This window comes from Histomonas meleagridis, assembly GCF_020186115.1.
Source record: "Histomonas meleagridis strain 2922-C6/04-10x chromosome Unknown contig_40, whole genome shotgun sequence".
NCBI lineage: Eukaryota > Parabasalia > Tritrichomonadida > Dientamoebidae > Histomonas > Histomonas meleagridis.
The window spans coordinates 258,547-275,860 of NW_027150884.1; the positions used below are offsets into that span (position 1 = coordinate 258,547).

Here is a 17,314-nt window from a genome sequence, read left to right on the forward strand (position 1 = left end):
CAAAAAAATCTTGAAAATTTGTTGACGATTTAATGATATCATTTGAAATGCAATCAATAAGACTATAAGCTGTTACTGGAAGAATTTTGTTAAATAAGAAAAAATCATTTAAAGATGAAAGATATGGAATCATATTTTCATTAATATGCTCATTAATAACATATGATAATGCATAATAAAAAGCAGATGTAGCAATTGTTGGATTGTGTTCTTTCGGGTCAACGAGTTGCGAAACATAATTTAATGAATTAAGTAAAACACTAAGCTTAGAACTTTGTTTTGACGAATGAAAAACAGAACACCATCCCAAGTAAGAGTAAAGAGTAAACACATAAAGGAAATAAGGTGAAGATTTTCTAAACTTATAATTTTCTACTAACTTAGATAGAAAAAAAGGAACATATGGAAAACTGATCTTATTTTTAGCCAAAACATCGACAACATTTGATGATGAATCAGAAAGTTGATTTTTAATTGATATCATTTGAAACTTTGAAATCTTTGGAAATTCGATACTTTCAATAGAAATCTTTATTTCTTCTGGTAATGAATCAAGATCAATATTTTGGAACTTAATTTTTAATGACAATATTTCATAGCATAGTTGTTTTTCTGGTATGAAATCATTCATCTGGGTTTGAAAAAGTGCCAAATATTCTGTGGAACCCCTACCCGATATTGCATTCAATTTATTTACCCATATTTTCATGCACAAACCGCCTGATAACGATCATAAATAATTCAATTTATGGCTATGTACGTTTATAATTTTATCCAAACGACACATTTTATTCACTCATTCTTTTTATTTACATAACTCTATAATGTGACTCTAAAAATTTGTTCTTATATTACATTTTTTTCTATCTGATTGAATATCTTAAACAAAACACAAATAACACCAAAACGTTTTCATAATTTGTCCAAATGTTAAATTAAAGAAAATATTTTTGAATTATTTACAACTGCAATTTCAATGCATTCACAGTTGCGCCACATCACATTTCCAAATATTATTTTGTTAAAAGATTTACTAAGATCCGAGACCTTTCGAAAAATCCATATTTAATTTGGCAAAGGTTCGAACTGTATAAAGTTTTCAGTTCTCTTCTTCTTTTGTCTACAGTATAAGAACACCAACAGCACTGCCACCAGCGCCAATGCGACTGAGAGACAAGCGATCCAGATGATTCTTGTTGTCTTGCTTGGGGTGGTGAACTCTTCATAGTTCACATCTCTTGGCAGCGTGCAAGCGCCAGTCAATGGGACTGTGAATAACATTTGTTCCGGGTCAGAAGCCTTCTTAATGAAGACTGGTTGAACCAAAGTTTCGCATCCGATTTTATCTGTTATCTCGTTTGGAATTAGGTACAAAATTCCTTGTGAAATTATATTCTTAATATTATCAAATTTGACATTCATTTGATTCGATAATGTTATTTGTTTTTGGCCAACGATTTTATTATTTCCTAAATCATATAAGCCAACAAATGCATTATGAAGATAACTATCAGATCCTAAGTTCATATGCATAACAACTTTCATATCAAACGATACACTTTCGTTTTCAATGTTAATACTTGTGTATGGTTGTGGAGATGATATATAATCATCGCTATTAACATTCTCATACGTAATGTTTGCTGACCCAGAAACAGATTCTTTTCTGTTCTCTGCGTAGATTTGATATTGGTCATTCTTAAAGAAACATGGGATTTGAAGTGTGTGCTCAACGCCTTTAATAAGGTCAGAGCCTAATTGATAACGCTTCCCATCTTTCTTGAGGAATAAGTCATAGCTGTCTTTGTTTCCATTGATTTTGACTGTAAAGTTAGTGTCGCATTTAATGGCGTTTGTAGATAATACAATTTCGGGCTCTTTCGTTAAGTCTTTGGTTGAGTCAGATCCAAACTTACGTTCGATTTGTGGTAATGTTGGATTTGAACTTAACCCATAAACATTAATCTTGATGTTATCAATGGTCGTTGTACTACCATAACCTGCACGATGCGCGATAACTGTCCATTTACCTTTGGACGTTTCACCATAAAATCCACGAATTGTATATTTGACTTTGTTGTTGTTTGTTTCTTTGACTTCTGATGGTAGTATAACTTTAAGAACGGTGCCTGATGGTGATTTAACACTTAAATAAAGTGAATGAAGTTCATTATAATTTAACTCGATTTCAACATATTCAATGAACTTAACGGTCTCGGCGGTTATGTCAGCAGAGGACTCAATTTCACCGTGGCGACCGTTACTGAGGTCAATTTTTGGTATTTCAATTGAAACTTGTTTTTGTTCTGATAAAAGTGTCAATGAGCGTGCTGCTTTAACCGCGAGTTCGGAATTAATACGTCCAAAACCATAAACGTCACTATAGTAATAGCGCGCACTATTGTTGATCCATGACTCATGTTTTGGATCATTAATTGTTGATGAAAGTGCAAAAATACTTTGAATATCTCTATATGTAAGTTGTGAATTAACACTAAGTAAAAGAGAAACAAGTCCGGCAACATAAGAAGCACCAACACCATTAAGATTATCATGCGTGGAACAACCAGTTGTATCTACACTAAGAGATGGCGGAGATGGAAGATTAATTGTGTTACCAAAAAGATATGATGATCCACCAGATGGAGCATTGACAACAATGGATGTGCCACGATTGCTCCAATATGAACGAGATCCACTTGGCGTAGTATCAGAGACTGTAATGGTTTCAGGTGCACGAGTTAAAACATAGAAATTGGTATCACCACCAATTTTGCTATCTCCGCCTGCTGGTGCTACAATGATACTTTTACAATTATGAATGTCAGTTTCAAGAGATGATGAGGTTGGAGGATCACATTTACCATTGGCGCATTCATTTGGAACTGAAAAATACTTGACATGAGTGGAGGTATTTTCGCGTTTAAGAGCCGCTCTAATTACATCTTCTGATGTCTTTTTGGTTTTAAGACAATAATAAGAGGATTGATATGCTACACCAAGTGAGCAATAATCATTTGACTCACCTACAACATGACCAAGAAGTGAAGTGGTGCGGCTTTTTTGATTGTCATCATTATCTGGTGAAACATTTGTAGTTCCATCATCAAGATTATAATGTAATGTTGATAATTGTCTGCCATTGAGATCAGTATTTGAATTTGCACATCCATTACCAATAACACCAATAGTAATACTGTTTCCGTTTAATCCTTCATCCCAAACTGGTTTTATGTTAATGTCTTCGCCGGAAGAAGATCCATAAGTACCCTTATTTGAAAGGACAAAATCATTTGAGAACTGGGGGTCCTGGGGATCAAAGGAAATCCCGAAAACAATGAAGAGGAGCATATGGTTTAATTGTGATCAATTTTCAAAGAGAGTCATCGTTTGATCGTTTTGAGTTGCTTGAATGGTTTACAAATATGTGCACATGCGATCATTTGGAAAGTGGCTCTGAAAACAAAAAAACAACATGTTTAACCCCTGAAAACAACACTTCACATGTAACCCAAAAAAAATGAAGAACGTTAAGCAAAATTTAATAAAAAAAGTCAAAAAAAATGGATTTTACTTAAAACATCCATCATTGATCATATACCAAGACTTATATATTACATTTTTAACTATTTTCAGTGTGTATACATTTTCTTGTTTTATTAAGAAATTATCTAATTTGATATTTGAACATCATTACCTTTGATTCTCAGAAATAATTGTTGCCCTCAAATATGAATAAATAATCAATGTTAGATTAATATTAAAGGAATCGATCCTGTATAGAATTCAGTGCATTGAAATTTAAGTTTGGTTTAGTATACGTTTAAAATTTAGAAAAATCAAGCAGTTTATGGATGATCTTTTTGGTACTCAAGAAATAGATTGGGAATTTAATGCTCCTCACTGGTTTGATTTTGAAAAAGAAGAAGTCGAAAATTTAGATGATTGGTTCGACATTCAAGAAAATAATCTTGCAAAATTTAAAAAAGAATTTGATCTTTCTTCAACTCTTAAGACACAGCAGCCACCTGTAAGCAACAAAAGTGATAAAAATGATAATAATAAAAATGTTAATATAAAATCTAGAAAGCCAACAAGAATTCCTGTTTATAATTCAAGAAGAGCAAATGCAAAATCTGTTCAAATTCATCACAGCAATCAGCATCCACCAGTACATGAAACAAAAACAACCTCAAGAAGAAGTAAAATGGCTGCTCCTTCATCAACTAAACAAACCACAACACGGAACATTGAGAAAACCAAAGCACCTACGCTAGCAAAAACACCTATTCGAGTCCCCTTGAAAGAGAGACAGAATGTTACTAAGAAATTATAAACGATTAATAAATTTTTTGTACTTTATTTGATCGAATTTGTTTCCTAATTTTGTTTGTAGCTATAAAACTAAACATTTTCATATTAACTTATGCATATACATAAGAATATTGAAAATTAAAATTAATCAATTTTTTAAAATTACACATAAACTATAATATTTAACTGAAAAAATACTATGAAACCTAATTTTATCAAAAAATCCACTAGTTGTTTAGCAACACTTTTTTTCTTCTTCGGTCTTTTCAACAGGTTCAGCTGGCTTAATTTCAAATGTAATGTGTTCTTCGGTTTTAACCTCATTCTTGAGCAAATATTTGATAAGTTGGTCAAATGCATGATCAATATTTTGTCCTGAAAGAGCTGAGACAGCCTGATACATTTCAACGTGATGATCAGAAAGCCATGAATCAATGCTTTCTTGAGGTACTTCTATTTGATCTTGAGGTAGATCCATTTTATTTCCGACAAGAATAACTGGCATTTCGTTATTGGTAGGAGAATAACTGTTAAGAAACAGATTTAAGTAGTCTTCAACACCAGTAAATGATTGAGATGATGATAAATCAAATACAAGCATCATGCAATTTGCTCCATGAAGAAGAGAAGGTGTAATAGCCTTAAAGCGTTCATCACCTGCAGTGTCCCAAATCATGAGAGTTACTTCTGACGAATCTATTGTTAATGTTTTTGTGAAAAATCCTGCACCAACAGTTTGTTTTGTCTTTGCTATAAAAACGTTGTTACAATATCTTTCAATTATGGATGTTTTTCCTACGTGATAAGGTCCAAGGAGCACAACCTTAAAGTCTTTAGTTTTGCCTGACATTGCAAATGAATTTTTGAACACAAAATTTCAATGTAAAACAACGGTTATATTAAACGCTTTTCAACAGCAGCACCTCCCAAATTAACTACACGAAAATTGGGTGCGCCGATTTTTCATTGCATTATAAAAAAGTGACTAAAAGACAATTTTACGAAGACTTACATATGAAGGAAGAAAAAATAATAACTATTCCAAATTTTAAAACATAACTTCAAGAACAATTTTACAAAATACTTACATTTTATTCAACAATAAACATATATTTTATTTTTGTACTTCCGCTTTTTTTGTTTCATTGATAAATCTTTTAATTTTATTATATAAAACATTACATTCTTTATCATTACCAAATAATTTTTGTATTTCATCATTAAACTTTTCATCTATCTGTGAATACACAGACTTTAATGGCATTGGAGGTGGAGTTGAACATAAAATTCTTCTAAACAATTCCGTCAAAATTAATTCTTTCATTAAATCATCTCCAAATTCGAACAAGTGAATCAACAAATTTTTAGTCATTGTAGTGAACAAGTTTTGATTTCTTAATTGATCTATAATCGCAATCATTAAAATTTTCGATATATCGAAATCTAATTTATTAAAAAGATATAAGAAAAATGTTTTTCCATTATTTTTTTCATCGTTTGAAAAAACATATAAAACTAAACACCAAAAAATTCGTGGAATTCTTTTATTATTCGAAACAAAACATTTCTTTAAAACCTCAGCTATATTTATGAAATCATTTTCATTTTTCTCATTTTTTTCTAATAATATATCATCAACGATTATATCAATTCCGAACATTTTTAATGGCTTTTCAATATCGAAACCAAACGAAGGAATATTATTTTCATTATTTTGATATTCGCTTGATAAAATTATATTTCTAAATTGTATGAAATTTAAAGGAAGTTGTTCAAGCAACAAAACATAAAACGAAATAAAGAATAGTGGTGCGTTAATTGAAATCCGATATAAAATTCGAGTGACACTCTTATAGAAGACATACGGCATTTCTTTACATAATGAGAAACATATAACCAAAAAATTAATACAAAACTGATTTGTTTTATATTGATTTAACTTAATAAACTTAGGAATAATCGATTTATGCATCATTAATTGGATCCAACAACATGAAAATGATGGAAAATGTTTCGGCTCGAAAAAAGATATAAATTTAATGAGTTTATCTTCGTTTTGAAAAAATAATGAACTTAATAAACCATAAATTAATCTAAATAATGCTAATGGACATAAAGTAATTGCTTCTTTAGCTATGGATTGAATTGCTTTAGTAGTGACTGATTCTAATAATACTTTACCTGAACATTTAGAAAATGATGAACATAAATAATCAACAACTGAATAATCAATTTTATTGCCTTGAATTGGTGAACTAGTTTTTCGTGTCGAATGTAATGCAAATAATATCAAGGAGCGAATAGAAGAGACTGTTGGCTCTTTCATTTTATCTGTAAAGTCTGAGCGATCATTATCTGTAACACAATAACTTAAAAATGATCTTAGTAAAGGAATATGACTTTGTTCTGGATATGGTAATTCCTTAATTTTTGGTGTTTCTTTTATGTTTAACAAGATTTTAGTACTTGTAAAACTTGTCGAGTTATATTCAAGTAACATAGGCATTAACGGTAAAATTTTTGTTTTCGAAAATTCTGATGTGAAAGGATTCGTTAATAATTCTGAGAATAAAGCATTCAAATCCTCGAGATTCAAAAAGTTCTTGAGTTTCAAACAAACCGCTAGGAAACGTTTATTTGGAAAAGTGTTCCTAAAAAATTGTATTATATCGATGTTATATTGGTTATTTTTCATAATTCTTAGGAATAAGTTTGAAAAATTTAAAGAAATAACATCTGAGTTTGATAAAGAAAGAGAAATTATAGCCCTAATTATTGATTCATCAAAATCATCTTCTTGTTGTACTGTTCTAATGTTTGTTGGATGATTTTCGAAATAAATTTTATCAGCAATTTCGACATTATTTAAAGCTATTGAGATATCAAATGGCAAAACTGATATATCCGGTTCATAATAAAAATAATTTATTAAAGACGAGTTTTTAGAGTTTAATTCCAAAATATCTTTTTGCTCAATAAATTTCGGGTTACGAAACATTTGTATTCCATTTTCCACTTCAACGAATTGGGAAAAACGTGAAGTTGAATTTAAAGGGATATAAAATGTTCTTTTATAAAATAATGACAAATCAATTTTTAATTTATTTTCGAATATTTTTATGCTTTCTTTTATATCTGTTCTTAAAGAATCATCATATTTTAAAGAAGCAATTATTTCATATAATGAAACAATATAAGGATTTGGCACATTAAAAGATCTCGGAATATAACCTAAAAAGTTCGAAAGGAATAATAACGATTCAACAATAGTACCATTAATAATCGAATCCTTTAAAATTTTATGTATCGATATTAATGATAATGGAGGTAAGATTTCGTTCTTTAAAGTAAGTGCTGAAAGCCAAAGTCCCATTTTTTCGAATTGTGAATGCATATTATATGATTCCCATTGTTTTTCTTTCGCTTGTTTAAACAAGGAATTAATATATAAACATAAAATTTCTAAAAAAAATGGATTAACTTTTAATGCTAATGGCGGATTAAATGATAAAAATATTTGTACTATGTAATTAAATTGTTTAACACCTTCCATTTTATTGGCTTCTTCAAGAGATGAATAAATGTTTTGACTAAGACTTACTTCTTGGATATCAATGTGTCGAATGGGATATATATTAATGATTGAGTGTGGTGGAAATGATTTTCGTTGCGTTGGAATAATATAAAAATATTTATATGAAGATGTATAAAAAGGGATTTGTGGATTGATCTTAAGTGAAAAATATACATCTGAATCTAGGTATTGAAGATTGGGTATTTTTAATATGGAACGACAAAACGATTGATAATTATGTAGTTCTGGAAGAATGGAATGTGCTAATATTAAACAAAATTTAACACCTTCTTGTGATGGTAAAAGTTTTGTAACTGTCGATAAAAATAAAAATTGTGTTGGTAAAGGAATTAATGAATTTAATATATACCACCCAATTATTGAAACAGATAATTCATTTAATGGTCGTTCAAGGAGGATTCTGAGAATGCAAAAAATCATTGATTTTTCTTGTATGTTTGATGATAATTTAATAAGCTCTTGAAAAATTTGATTTGGTTGTAAAGAAAGAATTTCATTGGCCATGTTAACTGTGTAATCACTAAAGTCATTTACGTAATGTGATGGATACTTAATTTTCATTGATGGTGAACGTGTTGTTGAAATTAACGTTCTACATAATCCGTTTATTGGTGTAAATGCAAACATATTAAAAAGTGGAAAGTGTATTTAGTTAAACAGCATTTAAATTGTATATAATCAATCACATACTCTTTTTCGCATGATTTAATGAATCTTTCGATGCTCGTTAAATTAATTATCACATATGTTGCAAAATATAAGAAATGTATGGACATCGCCAGCAAATGCATTTTGTGAATTATCTGATGTTTATCTCTTTGGATGTAAGGGTAATTAATTTTTTATTTGCATAAATATTAAATTACTTCGCTTTTGTTATTCTTTCCACAACTTAACTCCATTTGAAGTCAAAATCAGTTAAGGCGGACGAATACTCCGCTCAGCCATCGCAATGCCTTTGCCTCTGTCATTAGTCAAAACGGATTCTTATACATAGCCTCATGATGCAGAAATGCCAATGCAAGTCCAGTAGCAATCACTCGCTGGTTATCTCTACTACATCAACTTCATTAACCTTTGGCACATCTGTAAGCTCCGTCAGCTTAATGATCTCTTTCATGTCCTCCCAAAAGCACATCATGTTATGATAAATCGAAACCATTATATGCAGATGGAGCAGTTGTGGCGCGTAGTGGTGGTGACAGCACAAAAGATTGAGGTGGAAAAGCCGTGAAGGTGGCGCCTCGGCATATATTTTTCAGCAAGGGATCTTATAATGCTAAACCAAAGAATTCCAAATAAAGAGATCAAGATTCCACATTTTGTTCTTTTAGGAGATGATAGCACACAATCCGAAGATAATAAAGCCTTTTCATAGGCACATTGATTTATGATGTATTTATAAATCCTTAATTATTATTAATCATAAATGATTTATTATTAGTCAATTTTCAAAAATTAAATTTAATTTATTGGAAAGCAATTCAAAAATTTATATGAGATGTAATATTTTAATATATTGATTAAAACATACCTTAAATATATTTAAAATAAATTTGATAAAAAATTCGAAATTTTAAAAAAAATTGAATAGCTATATGGTTGGATATTATAAAAATTGAAAGGTGTCACTTTTAACCGCCGTCGACTTTTTGTATGGTTTATTTCGAAAGTGCCAAAGAAGAACGAAATTTTTAATTTTGCAAAAACGTTTTAATTAAATTCAAATTAAATAATAAATTAAGAAATGTTTAAGGATGGATATTCAAATATTTTATTGAAGCGGCCATACCCGATTGGATACATCCAGCTCCATTTCGAACCTGGAAATTAAGCAATCGCGGGCCATATCAGTACTAGGCTGGGAGACTTCCTGGGAACGTATGGTGCTGCTTCCTTTTTAATTTATTTTTACATTAATATGAAATTATATTTTTTATAGAAATTATTAAATATAAATGTTTTATTTTATTTATTATTAATAAAATTATTTAAAAATTTATATAAGTAATTAATAAAATTACTTTAATTTTAATAATATTATATTTTTAATTATATTAACATGATTATTAATGATTATTAATGATTATTAATGATTATTAATGATTATTAATGATTATTAATGATTATTAAATTGTTTAATAAAAAAGAATAAAAAATTTATTTAATTTACATGTTTATTTTAATATTTTTATTGTTGTTCTTTTGTTTCTTTGGGTTCTTCCTTAGTTTCTTCTTTAGGTTCTTCCTTTTTTCTCTGTATTTTCTGATTTAATTGCAGGTTTTTCTTCATTTTTACTACCAATAGTTTCAATACCACGTCTTAAAGACCATTCATTTTCAAATGCATCAATTTCATCTCTTTTTAACAATCTTTTGTTGTGTTTCTTTTATTTCTTTCTTAAGTTCTTCTTCTTTAGGTTTTTCTTCTTCTTTAGGTTTTTCTTCTTTTTTGTTCTTTAGGTTTATCTTGTTCAATCATATTATTAAATTCTTCATCAAATGTATCTGCAAATAAAGAATTTAAACGACGTTCAAGATTATTAAAGTATCTGTTCATCGCATTAAATGGATGATAAACTCTTATTGGTCTATATTCCACGAATGGATCATAAAATGGATCAGTAAAATAACCAAACATAATAAAAAATGAATTAAACTCTTAATTGTTCATTTAAAATAAATTAAAACATTTATCAATTGAAATTTTCTTAAATTAAATGACCGATCAATTAGTTATTAAAATATCTTTATCGTACGACTTTTTGTATGGTTTATTTCGAAAGTGCCAAAGAAGAACGAAATTTTTAATTTTGCAAAAACGTTTTAATTAAATTCAAATTAAATAATAAATTAAGAAATGTTTAAGGATGGATATTCAAAATATTTTATTGAAGCGGCCATACCCGATTGGATACATCCAGCTCCATTTCGAACCTGGAAATTAAGCAATCGCGGGCCATATCAGTACTAGGCTGGGAGACTTCCTGGGAACGTATGGTGCTGCTTCCTTTTTAATTTATTTTTACATTAATATGAAATTATATTTTTTAAAGAAATTATTAAATATAAATGTTTTATTTATTTATTTATTATTAATAAAATTATTTAAAAAATTTATATAAATAATTAATAAAATTACTTTAATTTTAATAATATTATATTTTTAATTATATTAACATGATTATTAATGATTATTAATGATTATTAATGATTATTAATGATTATTAATGATTATTAATGATTATTAAATTGTTTAATAAAAAAGAATAAAAAATTTATTTAATTTACATGTTTATTTTAATATTTTTATTGTTGTTCTTTTGTTTCTTTGGGTTCTTCCTTAGTTTCTTCTTTAGGTTCTTCCTTTTTCTCTGTATTTTCTGATTTAATTGCAGGTTTTTCTTCATTTTTTTTTTTTTTTTCTTCAATACCACGTCTTAAAGACCATTCATTTTCAAATGCATCAATTTCATCTTCACCTACATTATGCCATGTTTCTTTAGTTGTTTTCTTACCTTCTTTATCTACAACTTCATCGACTTGAACCCAACGATTACCAATTCTTTTAATTTTAGAAATATAAGTCTTTTCTCCATCATTAGTTTGTTCACGAATTTCTTCGAATTTTTCATTACCATTAAAGTATCTTTGTGATGAATAAGTTCTATAATAATTTTGTGGTCTATAATTTTCAGGCTTTTTAACAATCTTTTGTTGTGTTTCTTTTATTTCTTTCTTAAGTTCTTCTTCTTTAGGTTTTCCCTCTTCTTTACGTTTTTCTCTTTTTTGTTCTTTAGGTTTATCTTGTTCAATCATATTATTAAATTCTTCATCAAATGTATCTGCAAATAAAGAATTTAAACGACGTTCAAGATTATTAAAGTATCTGTTCATCGCATTAAATGGATGATAAACTCTTATTGGTCTATATTCCACGAATGGATCATAAAATGGATCAGTAAAATAACCAAACATAATAAAAAATGAATTAAACTCTTAATTGTTCATTTAAAATAAATTAAAACATTTATCAATTGAAATTTTCTTAAATTAAATGACCGATCAATTAGTTATTAAAATATCTTTATCGTACGACTTTTTGTATGGTTTATTTCGAAAGTGCCAAAGAAGAACAGAAATTTTTAATTTTGCAAAAAACGTTTTAATTAAATTCAAATTAAATAATAAATTAAGAAATGTTTAAGGATGGATATTCAAATATTTTATTGAAGCGGCCATACCCGATTGGATACATCCAGCTCCATTTCGAACCTGGAAATTAAGCAATCGCGGGCCATATCAGTACTAGGCTGGGAGACTTCCTGGGAACGTATGGTGCTGCTTCCTTTTTAATTTATTTTTACATTAATATGAAATTATATTTTTTATAGAAATTATTAAATATAAATGTTTTATTTTATTTATTATTAATAAAATTATTTAAAAATTTATATAAGTAATTAATAAAATTACTTTAATTTTTATAATATTATATTTTTAAATATTTTAACATGATTATTAATGATTATTAATGATTGTTAATGATTATTAATGATTATTAATGATTATTAATGATTATTAAGTTGTTTAATAAAATAAATATAAAATTTATTTAATTTACATGTTTATTTAATAATTTTATTGTTGTTCTTTTGTTTCTTTAGGTTCTTCCTTAGTTTCTTCTTTAGGTTCTTCCTTTTTCTCTGTATTTTCTGATTTAATTGCAGGTTTTTCTTCATTTTTACTACCAATAGTTTCAATACCACGTCTTAAAGACCATTCATTTTCAAATGCATCAATTTCATCTTCACCTACATTATGCCATGTTTCTTTAGTTGTTTTCTTGCCTTCTTTATCTACAACTTCATCGACTTGAACCCAACGATTACCAATTCTTTTAATTTTAGAAATATAAGTCTTTTCTCCATCATTAGTTTGTTCACGAATTTCTTCGAATTTTTTCATTACCATTAAAGTATCTTTGTGATGAATAAGTTCTATAATAATTTTGTGGTCTATAATTTTCAGGCTTTTTAACAATCTTTTGTTGTGTTTCTTTTATTTCTTTCTTAAGTTCTTCTTCTTTAGGTTTTTCTTCTTCTTTAGGTTTTTCTTCTTTTTGTTCTTTAGGTTTATCTTGTTCAATCATATTATTAAATTCTTCATCAAATGTATCTGCAAATAAAGAATTTAAACGACGTTCAAGATTATTAAAGTATCTGTTCATCGCATTAAATGGATGATAAACTCTTATTGGTCTATATTCCACGAATGGATCATAAAATGGATCAGTAAAATAACCAAACATAATAAAAAATGAATTAAACTCTTAATTGTTCATTTAAAATAAATTAAAACATTTATCAATTGAAATTTTCTTAAATTAAATGACCGATCAATTAGTTATTAAAATATCTTTATCGTACGACTTTTTGTATGGTTTATTTCGAAAGTGCCAAAGAAGAACGAAATTTTTAATTTTGCAAAAACGTTTTAATTAAATTCAAATTAAATAATAAATTAAGAAATGTTTAAGGATGGATATTCAAATATTTTATTGAAGCGGCCATACCCGATTGGATACATCCAGCTCCATTTCGAACCTGGAAATTAAGCAATCGCGGGCCATATCAGTACTAGGCTGGGAGACTTCCTGGGAACGTATGGTGCTGCTTCCTTTTTAATTTATTTTTACATTAATATGAAATTATATTTCATTAAATCTATAAAAAAAAATTTAAATTATTAAATTTTTATTTTTGTACAAACATTATATCTTTGATTTGTTTAAATTTTATTAACTATTCGTGAATTTATTTTTCTTAATTTATTTAAACTTTTTTTTTTCGTTTTTCAATAAAAAATTTGATTTTATTCATAGAATTTGTTTCATTCACTTTATTTACTATGTTATAAAGATATCCAAAAGATTGAATTTGTGAAAATTTTTGATAATAACCCCATAATTTAATTTATTCTTAAAAAATATTATAAGATTTCAATTGAAATAATCTAAAATAAAATAATAATTTAAAATATTTGGGTTTTTACTTAGCTTCGAATATATAGCATGTAAGGGCATCACAATTCAAGTTGAATCCGCCATTTCCACTGTATTGTTGACCTGAGATAAGATCTTTGAAGGAGGAACCACCACAATTAACATAAATAGTTGTTGGCATTGTACCTGTATTAACAACAAAGACAATTTTTGTTTGTGTTTGAGAATCCCATTTAACATTAATAAGTGCTCCATCTTTAGTTGAAACGCTATTAGAGCCTCTCCACATTGCTGGATAATTTTGACGAATGTTCATTATCTTTGCAGTATAATCATGTAAGTCTTGTTCATTATTATTAAATCCTGAGATGTGTCCATCAGTACGTGCAACATTATCACCTGCTGTATTACCACCACAACCATAAGATTGCCAGCAGTCAGCGATGTCACCAACTTCATCGCCATAATAAATCGTAATTGGACCAGTGTAAGCAGCTAAACAACCTAATGCGATCTTATAACGCTTCCAATATGAAGGATTGCTTCTATCATAACCATATTTGTTACGGATTAAGTTACCAAATCTCCAAACATCATGGTTTGTAATGAAAAGATTTGGATAAACATCTGATGAATATCCTTTTTCACTTGGTGTTTTGAATACATTTGTAAGTGTACCAACACCATAGCCACCAGCACCACTTTCTTCTTGTGCTATAACTTGAACAAGGTTATAACGTGATGGGAAATCAAATGCAGATTTAAGACCATCTTGTGAATATGTTTGTGATTGGATTTCGCTAGCACCACTCCAATGTTCACCAACCATATAACCAAGTGTACCCCATTGTTTGCCTTGGTTCTTACGTTCATTGCAGACACTTTGAACTGCTTCACGAATTTCATGCCAATAGTTATGACCGTTTTGATAAACTTGATAACATTGATCAAGACGCCAACCATCAATTTCATATTCACGGATCCAATATGTTGCGACTTCTTTATAAAAGTCTAAGCTTCCTGGATATGAAACTGGATTACTGCCTCCTTGAGGATATTTACCACTTGGTGATCCTTTGACATTACCTCCATGATGACCGAAAACACCATCTAAAAAGATATACATTCCACGGTCATGACAGCCTCTGATAAGATTACGAAGATCATCATTAGAACCAAATTTTGGGTCGACATTGAAATAATCAGTTGCAAAGTAACCTGTTGATTGAAGTAATGAACCACCAGTACCACCTGTTGAATCAAATACTGGTGTAAGCCAAATTGCGTTGACATTAAGACCTTTGATGTAATCAAGAGCATTAATGATACCTTTGAGATTACCTCTATGACTACTTGGACCATAGCCTGTGCAATAACATGATGATCCATCACCTTGGAATGATGAGACCATAATTTGATAAATTGTAAGTGAGTTGAAATCAGTGTTTAATCCATTTGATGCTGTTCCAACTGTAGTTGTACCTATTGTTGTTTGTGCTGTAGAAGTTGTTTTGTGGAATGAGATAAAGCCTATTGTTGTGCCAACAACTAAACCAATTCCAACGCATAAAGCAGCAATCCAATAATACCTTCTCTTTGGTTTGACTTCTTTTTGGGATTCAATATCCTTTGAACTAAGAAGAGGCTCGTTTTGTATTTCCTCCATTAAAAAATGAAATCAGATAGGGTGTGAAGTGTTTACATTCAAAATGAGAAGAAGGAGGTAGCTTCTCAAAATGAGCGGTTATTTTAAGCAAAAGCAGGTGCATCACAATTCAAAATTCAAATTAACTCACAATTTCAAAGCTTTCAAATAAACGTTCCATTTTCGCTTGTTGTGGATGATTTTTTGTTTCAAAAATTTTATTAACAGATTAAACACATTCGTAGTTATTGAAACTGAATACAAAGATTTTTTATTTCTCGTTAAAACTTAATACTGAAGAAATTTAATAATTAGAATTAGATCACTAATTAATAAAATATTATATAAATAAAGAAAAATTTATTAATAAATTATCACCATGAAAACATTATATCTCTTGGATAAACTCAACAGGATACATATGCTCTAAAGGTTCCAAAATGATTTGAGCATATTTTGCAATTTCTTTATCCTCACTTGTTTGCAAATAATCAAATGTTTCCAAAACCTGTAATCTCAGCTCTTCCATTTCCTGGATATTATCATTTTCTTGGAAGAAGTTTAGATTTGGTCCAGACTTATCCAAAGTATAAAAAGTAATTTTCATGATAGGCCTCAAATACTCATTATAAGCTTCTTTAGCTTCATCAGCAAAAAAGCATAACAACATATTAATAAGATTATATCTCAAAAGATGGAAGAATCCTTGAATAGGACAATATTCACAAAAAGAAGCAATTGCCCAATAAGCTTCTTCTTTAATTCTAAAAGTTCCGGTCTCTGTCATTTTGAAAATTGCTTGAACAATATTTTCGTTTTCCATATGATATATAATTGATTCTTCATCATCATATTTTTCTAATTCCGCAAGTTTTGCAGAAAGTCTAATTCCAGAAATTATAACTTTTTCACATTCGCTCGAAAAAGAACAGTGGATGATTGGAAAGATATCATTTAAATTAATTAATGATGTTTTTTTAATTACAACTGATATTGTTTTCGCTATTGCTATTGATAAATCATTCATACTAAGAATTAAACTTATTCGATCTATTATGGGACGACTATACTGTGTACACATTGGAGTGGACTTTTTATACACTTTCCGTAAGCCTGTTAAAAATTTGATTATGATTTCTTGATCATCTGACGCAAATACATTTTCAATAAAATCATTAAATTCAACATCTTTTGAATCCTCTGCAGATTCAATAGGTGGGATAACAGATGTGGTAGTGTAATCGTAAAAATCATCATTAAAACTATTTGTAATTTCAAAAAATATATTAACAACTATATTGAGATATTGAGGTACATCAGAGAAAAAAATCAAAAAGTAAAGTGCTCCTTCATCAAGAAAAGTTTTCGATCCTAAACAGCCTGAGAAATGTATTAATTTTAAAAATTGTTCAAATGAGTTTGGAATATATTTAATAAGGGTTTTGAAGATTCCGAATGAGATAAGTGATTTGGCATTATGTGGAATTAGATGGTCTAAAAATTGTAATGGTTCATCAAATGAATTGGAATTAACTTGTTCATTGAAATATTGAAGAAATTTTGTAATAAAATCATTATCAAAGATTGGAAGTTCATTTCCAAACTTCGTATGGAGAGAATTCAAAATGGAAGGCGGATCTTGAAAATTATTGATAATATTGGGAGGTACTTTTGCAAAAGGAACTATGGGTTGAGATAGCTCTTTCTCAATGTGTTTCTTTCGGTGTATATCCATGAGACTTGCCTTTCGTTGGTT

General features: G+C 28.7%; 5 protein-coding genes across 5 annotated transcripts; all 5 read right to left on the reverse strand.

Annotated features, from left to right (window-relative positions):
- Window positions 1-1,065: 1,065 nt before the first annotated feature.
- Window positions 1,066-3,351, reverse strand: GO595_006100 (Clan SB, family S8, subtilisin-like serine peptidase; the record flags this gene model as incomplete). The annotated part of the gene is made up of 1 exon (XM_067919416.1): window positions 1,066-3,351. The coding sequence occupies one exon, from the start codon at window positions 3,349-3,351 to the stop codon at window positions 1,066-1,068; it is 2,286 nt and encodes a 761-aa protein (XP_067773696.1).
- A 1,198-nt stretch (window positions 3,352-4,549) lies between these two features.
- Window positions 4,550-5,164, reverse strand: GO595_006101 (small GTP-binding protein; the record flags this gene model as incomplete). Its single annotated transcript, XM_067919417.1, has 1 exon — window positions 4,550-5,164. One exon carries the CDS (start codon window positions 5,162-5,164, stop codon window positions 4,550-4,552), a length of 615 nt encoding a protein of 204 aa, XP_067773697.1.
- A 6,054-nt stretch (window positions 5,165-11,218) lies between these two features.
- Window positions 11,219-11,887, reverse strand: GO595_006102 (cysteine protease; the record flags this gene model as incomplete). Its single annotated transcript, XM_067919418.1, has 1 exon — window positions 11,219-11,887. The coding sequence occupies one exon, from the start codon at window positions 11,885-11,887 to the stop codon at window positions 11,219-11,221; it is 669 nt and encodes a 222-aa protein (XP_067773698.1).
- Window positions 11,888-12,550: 663 nt separating this feature from the next.
- On the reverse strand, window positions 12,551-12,877 carry GO595_006103 (cysteine protease; the record flags this gene model as incomplete). Its single annotated transcript, XM_067919420.1, has 1 exon — window positions 12,551-12,877. The coding sequence occupies one exon, from the start codon at window positions 12,875-12,877 to the stop codon at window positions 12,551-12,553; it is 327 nt and encodes a 108-aa protein (XP_067773699.1).
- Window positions 12,878-13,959: 1,082 nt separating this feature from the next.
- GO595_006104 (Alpha amylase, catalytic domain containing protein) lies at window positions 13,960-15,579 on the reverse strand (the record flags this gene model as incomplete). Its single annotated transcript, XM_067919421.1, has 1 exon — window positions 13,960-15,579. The coding sequence occupies one exon, from the start codon at window positions 15,577-15,579 to the stop codon at window positions 13,960-13,962; it is 1,620 nt and encodes a 539-aa protein (XP_067773700.1).
- Between the last annotated feature and the right edge of the window lie 1,735 nt (window positions 15,580-17,314).